General features: G+C 50.3%; 2 protein-coding genes across 4 annotated transcripts in view; both read right to left on the reverse strand.

Annotated features, from left to right (window-relative positions):
* Positions 1–1,381: 1,381 nt before the first annotated feature.
* On the reverse strand, positions 1,382–4,423 carry RHO (rhodopsin). The gene is made up of 5 exons (XM_051788482.1): positions 3,959–4,423; positions 2,861–3,029; positions 2,581–2,746; positions 2,100–2,339; positions 1,382–1,690 (listed from the first exon to the last, which is right to left on the reverse strand). The coding sequence occupies exons 1-5, from the start codon at positions 4,317–4,319 to the stop codon at positions 1,571–1,573; spliced, it is 1,056 nt and encodes a 351-aa protein (XP_051644442.1). The 5' UTR covers positions 4,320–4,423; the 3' UTR covers positions 1,382–1,570.
* Positions 4,424–8,194: 3,771 nt separating this feature from the next.
* IFT122 (intraflagellar transport 122) overlaps positions 8,195–12,301 on the reverse strand; it is a 31,823-nt gene continuing 27,716 nt past the window's right edge. For 2 of the 3 annotated variants that reach the window (XM_051788621.1, XM_051788619.1), the window contains 5 exons: positions 11,619–11,730; positions 11,054–11,182; positions 10,140–10,219; positions 9,321–9,485; positions 8,195–8,641 (listed from right to left, as the gene is read on the reverse strand). In XM_051788621.1, the coding sequence (XP_051644581.1) occupies positions 8,552–8,641; positions 9,321–9,485; positions 10,140–10,219; positions 11,054–11,182; positions 11,619–11,730 (576 nt within the window). In that variant the 3' untranslated portion in view covers positions 8,195–8,551. The remainder of the gene's footprint in view (positions 8,642–9,320; positions 9,486–10,139; positions 10,220–11,053; positions 11,183–11,618; positions 11,731–12,301) is intronic. The other variant, XM_051788620.1, reaches the window with a different exon arrangement.

Consider the following 12,301-nt stretch of genomic DNA (forward strand, 5'->3'; position numbering starts at 1 on the left):
ACCCAGCTGAGCTGGCAGGGGGGGTCCCAAACCCTTGCTTGCCACCAGCACCACCAGCAGTAGCTGTAGGGCTGGGCACGGTGAGGAGTGACAGCCCGCAGGCTCGGGGCCAGGCTGTGTGCTGGGGCTGGTCCTGCACGGGCAGGCGAGCTGCGGTGCCAGGCATTGCCACACTCCTCTGGAGCACAGCCTCACGGACAGCAAATAAACACCAAATCCCTCCTCCTCTTCCCTCCAAAACCGCCTCCTAGATTTGAAGTACATGAATCAGACATCAGCCTAAACACTGAATTATTCATAAAACTCTAATCCTTAGATTTCACTGAATATGCAGAAGTATGGATAAAAAAAATAATGAGAGAATTGTACTTGCAAATTGCTCTTTATTAAGGGTTTAACTTGCATGGGCTCTATATGTTCCCTATTAGTCCTTGCAAAGCTGCATAGGATTAGAAATCAGAGAGGATAATAATGTACAAAAATAGTTTCAAATGTTGATAACACTGAACAGCAAGAAAAACATCTTATTTGTGTAACTGAGCTAAAAATAAAAATGAAGAACAGTGCTACAATTGCAATATGCCATCTTGTAGTGCTTTGAACATATGTTGGCATCACTGAGCCATATGCTGCTGAGTCCTGCCTGCTGCGGCGCGGGAGGAGCTCAGCCCTGCACCCGGCGAGCCTCAACAGCACAGGAGCTGCCCAAAACCTCCTCCTGGGCCGAGGCCAAACTGACCGCAGCTGAAATGGAGAGGGGTGCGGGGGAGTGTGCTGGGGGCTTGGCCCAGGGGGTCCAAAGATGCCTAAGGATGACGGGTGGGACTGTGGGAAAGAGTGCTGGGGGACGAGGAGCGCGGCTGCTGCTGAGGGTGCAAGCTCTGTCCACGTGCCGTGCCGTGCCGTGCCGTGCCGTGCCGTGCCGTGCCGTGCTGGCAGGGCCCTCCGTGCTCCTGCCTGCTGGGCAGGATCCACGACCTTCACCGCTGCAGCACAGCAGGGCCCACGTGCACCGGTATTGTGCTGTCCCCCGGAGGGGACGCGGCGCCTCCGCGGGCTCCGACAGGCTGGAGGTGGGGCAGGGCTGAATTTGGTAGCACCTGACGGGGCCGGGGGCACCTCGATGCAGCCAAACCTGCTCCGGGCAGCTGGAGCGCGGCAGGACCGAGCGGCTGTGTGACACTGGCTAGGATTCATCTCCGGCAGCAGAGACGGGAGGTGGCCCAGCTGCGGCCCCGGCAGCAGCAGAGGCAGGACGTGGGAGAGAGAGGCGAGGGCAGCTCTGCCACGGCCCAGGCATGGCAGGGCTGTCCGCCCCGGGATCTGCACTCAGAGCAGGGGCACGAGCTCTCAGCAAGTCAACAGAAACTCACGGATATACGCCAGAGGAGCTAAATCTTTGCATTTTAATTACAAAACGTGTGTACACATTTTCAGCCTTGTTCCCAGGGTTCCTAGTGCCAGGAGAGAGGAGCCCGCCCCACAGGGCCTTGGCCATGGCGAAGCAGGGGCAGGTGGTGACAGCGGTGGGACTAAGTTCGTGCACCCCAGGGACTGGCCCAGGTGGGGCCTACGCAGGAGAGACCTGGCTGGTGGAGACGGAGGAGGTGTCTGTCTTGCCAGCAGACGTGTCCTCATCTCCCAGCGGGTTCTTGCCACAGCAGAGGGTTGTGATCATGCAGTTACGGAACTGGGAGAGAGGGAAGCCCAGTGTGAGGCAGGCGGACACAGGACAGCTCTGCCCACAGGGCTGTCTCCAAGTTCAGCAGAGGTGCTTGGAAGCCCTCAGCACCACAGCACAGGAGGCACCACACCAATGGAGTCTCCTGCCCCACTGGCTGCTGCCAGCCCTGCCTGCCAAAGCCCTGGCTCCTCCATCAACGCAGCACCTGCATCATTTCAGGCTGGATGGCCTTGCATTCGTGAGATTTATGCAATGCCAAGGCTGAGCTGCACAGTCACCCTCCCATGTACCAGGATGAGATCACCTGGAAACAACCCCCCCTCCAGCCCACTGGCAGCTTGAGGTGCCGTAACTCTCTGCCAGGTGTTATAAACTGAAACACAAAAAAAGAGTTGTCTCACCCCCTGCCACTTACCTGTTTGTTCATTACAATGTAGATGACAGGGTTGTAGATGGAGGAGCTCTTGGCAAAGAATGCCGGGATGGTCATGAAGATGGGCCCAAAGTCTGATCCTTGGTTGGTGAAGATGTAGAACGCGACACTGGCATAGGGGACCCAGCAGATCAGGAAGGAAATGACCATGATGATGACCATGCGGGTTACTTCTTTTTCTGCCTTCTGGGTGGTGGCAGACTCCTGCTGCTGGGCAGCAGCCTGTGGGCAGAAGGAAATGGAAATGTAATGGAGCCAGAGAGTGCTGCGCCGGCAGGGATGTGGGGTGAGGGCTCATGGAAGTCAAGCTGCGCATCTGGAATTTGCTCTTTCCCTCTTCATCGAGGGCCAGCTTGGCCCCTGGAAGGCCCTCCCCATCACCAGTCTGGAACCTGGTGTGGGCCCTTTGCCAGCACTGGGGATGGAGATGGCCCTCGGCCCACTGTCACTGGCAGATACCCACCTCCTTGACAGTGCAAACCAGGTTCCCGTAGCAGAAGAAAATGATTGCAAGCGGGATCATGAAGTGAACCACAAACATGTAGATGACAAAAGATTCGTTGTTGACCTCTGGCTTCAGAGTGTAATAGTCGATCCCACATGAGCACTGCATGCCCTCGGGGATGTACCTGCAAGGTGAGCCCAGCAGGTCAGTGCCCAGCAGAGGAGATAGGCTGGAAGACACAGCCAAGCCGCCAGCCAGGCTCCCACGCCCCCTGCGCTGGGCCTGGTGCCCCCCCTACCTGGACCAGCCGAAGAGCGGGGGAGCCGCGCATGCCAAGGCCATGATCCAGGAGAAGGCAACACCCATGATGGCGTGGTTCTCCCCGAAACGGAAGTTGCTCATGGGCTTGCAGACCACTACGTATCTTTCAATAGCCAGCACCACCAGTGACCAGAGACCAATTTCACCTGCACCAGGGAGGGGACAGAGAGGGACACAGGGACTTTGAGCAACAGGAAGAGAAAAATACTGTGATGGCAGCATGAAGCCTCCTCAGACTGATGTTCCTGAGGACAACTCCTGGCAGCTGTTAAATCTCCACCAAGGGTTTGGAAAGAAATGAACAAAGGTCAAGTGCAGGTGCGATAGGACAGTGTGAGAAGACCCCTCCTCACTGCACTGCTTACCCACAGGAACCACTTTGCTGCTATGTTTTGAGATCCATGGCTGCATCCCACCATTCAGCTCAGACAGCACCTGCACCTGCAAGCCTACTGCCACACTCTGAGATGCAGCGAGTGCCTGTCATCCCAGGATTTCCCCTTTCTACCCACAGCTTCCTCGGAAACTTGTGCCACAAGGATCAAGCCAGTAAAGCAGTAGCTGTGGCTGAAGACTGAGCTAAATGGAGGAGAGCATTTTTATACACACAATTTTTGTTTAACATCTGTTTGGGTCCAAGCCTGGATGGCATGGGGAGGAGAACCAGCTCTGCTTGCCTGCACCACTGCGCACCACACCAGTGCTTGTGAAACTGGAGGAACAGACTCGCAAAACAGGAGGAACAAAACTGTCATCTCTTGACTCAGAAAGTGAGCCAAGGAGAGGTGCAAATCCAACAACTGCAAAATCTGCTACTGGCGGCTTTTCATTGCTGCACTGTGGTTCTCAGGATACTGAGAACTGATACTGGCTCCCAAAAGAAGGTTAAAAAAACAAGTGTCATTTGTCACTTTCTTCGCCTCCCACCCAGAAACATGGCAATGGCCTCGACCCACAGCAGCAGCAGATCTTCCAGGTACCATATTATTCCAAGATCATCTGTGTGTCTTTCCTCCCACTCCTAAAATCTGGGGCAATTTCTGGCAGGAGACTTCTGAATATTTGGAAAACTTACCTCCCAGTGTGGCAAAGAAGCCTTCAATGTAACACCCTGTTACTCCAAAGACAAAGTACCCATTCATCGAGGTGTACATGGTGGTCGTGAAGCCTCCAAAGACCATGAAGAGGTCAGCGACCGCCAGGTTCAGAAGGATGTAGTTTAGAGGTGTCCGGAGCTTCTTATGCTGGATGGTGACGTAGAGCGTGAGGAAGTTGATGGGGAAGCCGAGCAGGATCAGCATGAACATGTAGGCAGCTAGTGCTGAGAACTTCCAGGGCTCAGCCAGGTAGTACTGGGGGTACTCGAAGGGGCTCCGCACCACCCCGGTCTTGTTGGACATGGGCACGTAGAAGTCTTGGCCTTCTGTCCCATTCATGGTTGTGGTTCGTGAGGTGCCTTTCGCTCTTACTTAGGGGGTTCTTTTGTGCACAGGGGGATCGACTCTGAAGTGGAGCTCCCCCCACCTCTCAGCCTTCACTGTCACCCCCAGGAGAAGCGGCTACACTCCCCTCCACAGGGCACCTCTTATAAAGTGCCCCCGGGGTAAGCCCTGGACACCGGTGTCAGCGCGATTAGGGTTTAGAGAATTATTAATCATAATCATCCAGGGGTAATTGGCTTTCCTGGGAAGGTGTTAAGGTGACACCTGTTTCTGGCCCTCACTGTCATTGTTGGAAACCATGGCTCATGGTCACATATAAAGAGGTAGCTCTGCACCTCACCTTTCATTTGGGGGGGGATCAAACCAGGCAGCAGCTCTGCTCGCAAGGCTCTGCTCTCTTTTCCATCCCCCGCTAACAAGAGGGATGTGTGTGGTTCACACCCCAGGACTGTGAGTTTGGGGGCTGCAGATGGTGGCTGGGCTGGACAGGTGTGGTGTGTGTGATCCCTCAGTGACAGAGGGGTGTCCCAGCCCCATTCTCACAACAGGAATGTGGGTCCATGACACCAGCCAGTCCCCACTGGAGATCCGTCACCCCCATAACCGCTAGTCCCTGGGGGAGGCTGCAGAAGGCGATGTCACCAACTCTTCTTCCACATGTTCCAGCCACCTCTCTTTCTGTTCAAGATTTGGCTGCAGAGTTTTGACCACCACCGTGAAACACTGGCCCCGATGGCGGGTTACCAGTTGTACCATCTCCTTTGTGCCTGGCTTTGTGCGTGGTTTGAGTCATGCCAACTTCATTGGTAACACCTAATAAGTAACCTAGTCCATCTGTCCTGGACTGGAGTCATTCTGCACTGGTGCTGAGAATGCTGCTGGACCAGGGCACTGAGGGGAGGTTCAGAGCTGAAGCCAACACTGAACCTCATATGCTGGGTAACAGACATCTTCAGTCTCCTCGAACTTTGTATAGCCACCAAACTTCAGTCTTTCATGTCTCTCTGCCTGCCCACTCAGTGAACTCGATTGTGCTTGAAACATTCTTTGTGCCAAACAGCAGATGAGTTACATATTGTCTTAATTTTTCAGAGGCAATGAGACAACACGTACAGGGGGTGAGCACAAGGAGCCAACCACAGAGGAGTTCTCTTCTGGAGGTTCCTCACAGTTCACAACATTGTGATTAATCTTTTAAGCTCCGAAGCTATTTTCTCCATCTCTTCTCTTTTTTTCCACCCACTGTTTACCACCTTTCTCACTAGCAGTCGCTAACATTCCAGCTGGCAGGCAGGCACCAGCTGGTTCCCCTGTGGAGGCCAGGCAAGAGCTGTTTGCTCTGCCCCTTGGCACGTGATGGAGGCTGAAAGGGAGCTGAGCACCCACCTCCCCTTGCTGTTCTGGCTGCATTTGGGGCTGAGCTGAGCATTCGTCACAGCCAGGAGCAGCTGAACATGAGGGTCTCATCCAGCACAGGAGGATGTGCCAGAGCTGCTGGAGCTCATGGGTGTGAGGTGGGCAGAAACTCACCTCTTGGCCTTAATACACTTCCTCCAGTCCTGGCCTAGTTTTCACCAGTGTTCCCTGTGATTTGGTTTAGCAAAAAGTTTTAACAGAAAAAAGCACAAAGCACTGTCCCTCTCTAAAGCAGAGACCAAGCTGGGAAACCTTCCCTTTAAGCAGAGAAGGGGGAAAAGAGCTGAAGTGCTGGCACCACAGACGAGGGCAGACCTGGCTGGCTGCAGCCCAACGCAGGCCATGCTCTCTGGACAGTCCAAGAGGTCTTCCTTACCTTAACATACTCTGCTCACCCTAAGCCCCTCTCAATTAACTTCTCACACTTGTTGCCAAGCCCAGAGCAGTGCCACTCTAACTGCAAATGCAGCTGTTCACACTTGTACGTGGGCACACAAGGATTAAAGGTTTATTTCCCAATACACCTTAAGCTGATGCAATAAGCCACTGCTGAGGTAGCAGCTGCTGCGCGGAGCTTAGGCTGGTGTGCGTCACCACTGGATGCAGCAGTGGGACAGGCAGGCAGCAATGAGCTAGAGGAATGGGACAAATTGCTCACAACAGCTTCTAACCAAAGCACAGTGGTGGGACCTCTTGTAGCTCCAGGGACACCTCAGCATGAAGTGAGCCAGGAGGCTCCATGGCACAGGGAAGCCTGGACTAGAACACCTTGTCTCACATGTATGAGATGTGAGATCTGACTGTTCCTGCACAGAAAAGCTCAATAGGTTTTTCAAAGCTAGACTTTATTCACAGAGTTGGTTATTTAAAAAAAAAAAGCTTCCTTGCTTGATCTGTTTTGTGTCTGTGTCACAGCAAACCCTTTCTCTTTATTTTTATAATTTTTCATTCCCACTGGCGCTGCACAACCAGCTCAGTTCCAGGAGAAGGAACTGAATTCCACCCTGGCTTGCATCTCAAACAGCACTGTTTATCTGTGTCAGTAGCAGAGTCTTCACTGCAAACAGTGACAGCTGAGTTAGAAAGCAGAGAGCTGTAATTAGAACAGAATGTTTTTAAAGTGGTAAATTAAGCAAACTTGGTCAGGAACCACTGAGGGCCTCGGAAACCCGGCCATGCCATTGCAGGCTCTCCCTTTCCAGAGGTACTTGAGCAGAGACATCCCATTTCACAGGCAAGGTGCTGCTCCTGTGGGAGCTGCTCTGCCAGCACCAAACACCTGTCGCTTGAGACAGTACCGTGTCCTTTCCCACTCAGGGCAAAGGCAGGCTGGGACAGACAGGCTGCCATCACAACAGAACTCGTGGCAACACGGGCACAGTTTTATACCAGTTTCAAGGCAAGAGACCTACCACCTCCCAGCTCCAGCCCAGCCAGTTACCTACATGAATCTTTCTGCTGCCAGGGAACGACTGTGACCATCCTGAGGGGTACGTTGGTATGGCTGGCATGGAGCTCACTTCCCTCACAGCAGTGTGGAGTGCTGTGCTTTGGTGTCCAAACCAATGCTGGGAACACACCAGTGCTGTAGCTGGGACTGAGAGGTGCCTGCACAGCACTGGGATTTCCTTTTTCCCTGCTCTGTCTCCCTCAGGAACAGACCAGAGCTGGGCAGGGGGGAGGGAGCAACAGAACTGGGACAACTGCCCAAAGGGCTGTCCCGCTCCAGATGATGTCATGCTCCAAAATAAAAGCTCAGGGAAAGGAGGAAGAAGGGAGGATGTTGTGTTTGTGGTGTTTGCCTTCCCAAGTGATGGTTACTCATGCTGAGCCCTGCTCTCCAGGAAGCAGGGAATAAATTCCTTCTTGCTTTGCTTTGCTTGCACACAGAGCTCTGCTTCAACCATTAAACTGTATTTATCTCAACCCAGGAGTTTCTTGGCTTTTGCTCTCCTATTTCCTGCCCAGTCCTGTGGGGAGAGTGAGCCAACATAGGAGCTGCCTGGGACTGACCCCCCGTGTCTCGTGCCTCTGCAAGGGGCTGGAGCAGAAGGCAGCAGGTCCGTGTCCTCCCACCTGCACACGTGGCTCGCCCTCAGCTCCAGACTGACACAGTGCTGGGGACACTCTGCTCAGCAGCACTCCCTTAGCACACCCCTCCATGGCAGCACCATGGCCAAGGGATGGTGGGAGCTCAGGAATGGTCAGAGGTATGCTCAGGTATGCACAACCTGACATCCTGCACTTTAACCAGGTGAATTCCACAGAGACTGAACCATCCCCCACCCCAGGGTGGCTGTGAGATGCCCCCAGTGCCAAGAGCAGCTGGAACTCTACAGATTACACTTGAAGGGCTCTACATTTTAAATCTCTTCTTGCCTAAATTGAATAGAAAGGGAAAAGAAATTCAAGATCAGAAGCAGGAGCACTATAGCAAATTCCAAGACAAAGAGTAGTGAAAAACAGTCCCATTTATTTGAAGATCTGTCAATAACAGGTGTGTATTAAGAAGCAAATCAAATCCTAACACAATCTGGAGTAAAAACAATTACTTAAAGCCTGAACTTGACCCTAGAAACATTCCTGTAAAATTCTGTGGCACTTCAGCTGCTTGCCTGGGAAATGCAAAGCACATTCATAAACAACACACATTTTAATTTAAAAAAATAGTTACATGTCTTCAACTCTTACAAACAAAATAGAGCAAGATGACTGACTTTCCTAAGTCGTTAGGAAAGCTTTATGGATCTAAGAAGTGTTTTGCCAAGCCAAGAGGAGAGACTGTTGTTGAGATGAAAGACTGGTTTCCTTCATTGGTTTGACTCATCTCTTCTCCGTCGACAGAACGGACAACAATTATGCTGGAGTATGAGGAGCTCATAGTCTTCTGTGTGAAACATCTATTAATTAGAAACAGATTTAGCACAAGTTAGCCTGTGCCCTGCTCAAAAAAAGTGCAATCTGAGTTCAATGGCTGCTCTACAGCACAAATATTCTGAAACCACCATCAGAGAGATTGGTTCTCTCCGTTTCAATTGCCTGAATGCTACAGCTGGAACAGAGCAGTGAGCACTTCACAGACCTCTGCCAGTGCTGCTGAGGAGGCACAAACCCATTAACTACTTTTGAAGGAAGGACAACAATTAGACAATTTCTGTGTAAGTAAACATGACTGCATTCCAGCATTTCAAAAACCCATTCCTGAGTGAGGCTGGAGCAGGGCTGAACCACAAGATAACTTAGTGACTGACTGATCTTTCTTGCTAGACCAGGCTCCAAGTCACAGAGACAGAGCAAAAGTAAATAAATACAAACCAGCTTCTGTTGGTCAGCCAAGGTTTGCTCAAGAGGCTCTGACTTGCTGTCAGGACAACTTCTCAAATTCAGCTACTACCAAGGTAGCTCTGTGCATCACACAGCTCTGAGTTGGAGTTTCATTGCTCTGTCTCTACCACCTCAATCAGGAATTTGCTGAATACATGTTAGAGCATGAGGTTTTGATGATTAGCATCGTTTCAGCCATTGGGTTCTGGATAGGGCCTTTTGGGTTGTTTTTAAACTTCTCCACGAAAACAGTACCTGAAAGCAGGATGGACACATGGTGATGGAGGCGTCAGGCAGCAGGGACCGGTAGTACTGCCAGCGCAGCGGCTGCGGCCAGCGCTTGACCAGCACGTCCCGCCGGCTCATCGACCGCAGCACAGCGCGGTTCACCACCACCGGCACGAACTCGGAGCCTCCCTGCTGCAGGAGAGCAGGTTGAGAGAACTGCAGTTACCAACTGCAAGGCCCTTTGAGGATTCATAAGTTGTTGTAAGAAGCAAAGTAAAATTCAGCAGAAGATGCTCATGTAGGACAGGCCCAGGACCTGTCCCACCAAACTCTCTGTCGGTGTCACCAACACCTTCAGCGACAGCAGCATCCAGCCACATCTGGTTCCAGTGAGCTTCCATTATCCCTTCAACGGATCCCTTTACAATTCCCTGGAAATAACAGCCGTGCCCAGAGTTTTTATGAAACCCTCACAGTAAGGCCTGCTCTACAGATGTGCTGCTTGTACCCCATGGGACAGCTCTGCTGTACCAGTGCATGGCGAGAAAACAAAATTCCAAACATCTTTGTTGTTTTGTGGAGTTTGTGTTGGGGTTTTTGTGTGGATTTTGTTGCTTCGTTTGTTTCTTTTTGATTTTTTGTTTTGTTTTGTTTTTTGAAGAGAGGAGCTAACTGGTAAATCCCTTTCCCTCTCAAGTGCTATCCTCCCAGTCTCCTGCTCTGCAGCTCTCGTCTTTGTACCAGATGCACACCAGAAGAGTGGCATGGACTGTAAAGTAAAGTTTGCTAATAATTTCTGTTGGTAGCAAGAAAGAAACAACTGGAAGGTACAGGTAAAGCCCTTACCTCAAAGCTCAGTTTTGCTGTAAAGGGATCATCATCCTCAATAATATCTGTACTGTCATCAAGCCTCAAACTCTGGCCATCTGGATGCATTTCTTAAGGAAGGACAAGAGTTCCTGTAAAATTAGCTGTACTCACCATAGCCAGCACTCACAGAATCAGTATGAAAGCACCCTAGCAGGACCAGTACCCTTGCTGCTCCACAGTATCTCAAACTGTGACAGTGCCCAGGTCATTACAGAAAATACCAAGAAGACCTTGCTGGGATTCCCAATGACTGGGGAATTTTATCACTGCAGTTGCTGTAGAACAGCGGGACTGACCACAGCCAGGCATGACATCACCTCTGCCTCCCTTCCTGACGGAGCAAAGGAAGCAATGTATTGAAAGGACATTTTTGAGCAGCTTCAGTCAGAGTTTGTGTGTTCTTGTGCATCACTCTGCACCTCATATTCTATGGCCCCCACAGCAACTGGGAGCTCTGGGTGCCAAAGCATTTCAAACCAGATCCCAACAGCAATAGCTATGAAGAATGTCCATGCTGCTTCCCTTGGCTGAGAGAAGGTAACCTCTAAAGGAAGCTGTTATTGGAAGCAACGCACTCCAGATTCCACTCATTCTTTACAGAAAGCAATTCACACAGAATAGGTAAAGCATAGCATTCCACTGTTAAAAATAAACATTTCACATGATTAGAAACAAACTGTCCTGATGAAAAAGCTTCATGACAACATTAAGTTTAGTTAGACCATATTTTGGTTGTTATACTAATGCAACAAGGAAACACAATGTAATTGTACTCACATCAGTCATATGACAAAAAAAGAGAGGTTTAAACCTAAGCGGGGAAAAAAATTCCAAATTGTTTAATTTTTCCCTATATAAGGACTGGAAACCAATTCTAATCAAAAGGATACAGTCACTCATCATCTCTTGCCATTTATTCTCTCTTTTACTCACTCTTGGAGCTTCAAGATCAATGAGAGCTACAGCTTCTTCATCTGTGATGCCATCTTCCACATAGAACTCAACCAGATGCAGCACCTCTAAAGAGTGGGAAAGGCAGGAAGTGTTTGACCTGCAGGAACTCAGGAAATGCCTCACAGCAGATACTGTGCCCCTTCAGCAACAAATAGCCTCTGGCTTCCATGACAGTGGTGTTCTGCCCACTTGCTCTCATGAAACAAGCTAAATAAAATGTAATTACAGCAAACCAACCCCCCTGAACTTCTGAAAGGATTGTGTCAGTATTCACAGAGCACTCAATGCATTCAGTGTCTGGCAATAAAGCAATGCTGTGCTGCACCCGCACCCTGCAGTGAGATCCAACAGCCCCCCGGACAAGAGGCTCAAACTGAACAACAGTAAAGGGAACATTTGTTTGGCCAAATAACGTTGCAGAGAGAAGAAATTAAGCACTAGTCTACTCTGTTAACATTTATCTACTTGCAAAGCACGAGCAAATGGGACATCCCAACGCACCGTAGGAGGAGGCCGAGAAGACAAAAGGCTGCCTGCAGTTAATGCAGACGTTCCCCAGGTTATTCAGCAGAGGGTTGTTGGTGGAGCACCTGTAACACAGGGGCAGGAGCTCCTGCAAAGACACATTGAGAACACGGTAACTGCAGACTGGCACATCCTCAGCTCTTGGTTTTCAATTACATACGGGCTCCTTCGGCTGACACCACCGATACAACACCAGGGCCACTCTGGAGAAGCACTGCTGTGAAATCAGATCCTTCAACATCTAAAAAAGCTTTACTCTTTTTAACAAACCAGCAAGTTTTCACATTAAGAATAGCTGTCTTCACCATTCTAACAATTAAATTTTCACCTTGCTTTTGCAGTAACAGAAGCAGAAAACTGCTTCAAATCAATACAAAAAGAAGCCAAAGAGAAGGTTACTGAAGCAAAGTTTTTTGCTCTAAGGTTTGGTCAAATTTAGGTTCTCCAATTAATTCATTTCTCTTCAACAGCACAGTTATATTAGGCAGTTCTTAAGAGTGTGTTTCTATTCTTTCAGGAGGCCAGGTGCATGTTCACTGGCACAATGCAATTTATTTTTAGTGAGTACTCCCTGAAACATGGCTTTATAGAACACTGCAGAGAGCCAAACTACAGTTAAAGAAGAAAAGGTGTTAAAATAAGACTTAAGGAAGGAAGGT

The sequence above is a fragment of the Manacus candei genome, unplaced genomic scaffold (assembly GCF_025592945.1).
Source record: "Manacus candei isolate 608988 ecotype Guabito, Panama unplaced genomic scaffold, ASM2559294v1 h1tg000025l, whole genome shotgun sequence".
Classification (NCBI taxonomy): domain Eukaryota; kingdom Metazoa; phylum Chordata; class Aves; order Passeriformes; family Pipridae; genus Manacus; species Manacus candei.

Coding starts and splice junctions, on each gene's coding strand:
- RHO (XM_051788482.1), bottom strand. CDS start 4,319: ATGAATGGGACAGAAGGCCAAGACTTCTACGTGCCCATGTCCAACAAG. Junction 3,030..3,958: donor CTTCTTTGCCACACTGGGAG/GTAAGTTTTCCA, acceptor TCCCTGGTGCAG/GTGAAATTGGTCTCTGGTCA. Junction 2,747..2,860: donor CCGCTCTTCGGCTGGTCCAG/GTAGGGGGGGCA, acceptor CTCACCTTGCAG/GTACATCCCCGAGGGCATGC.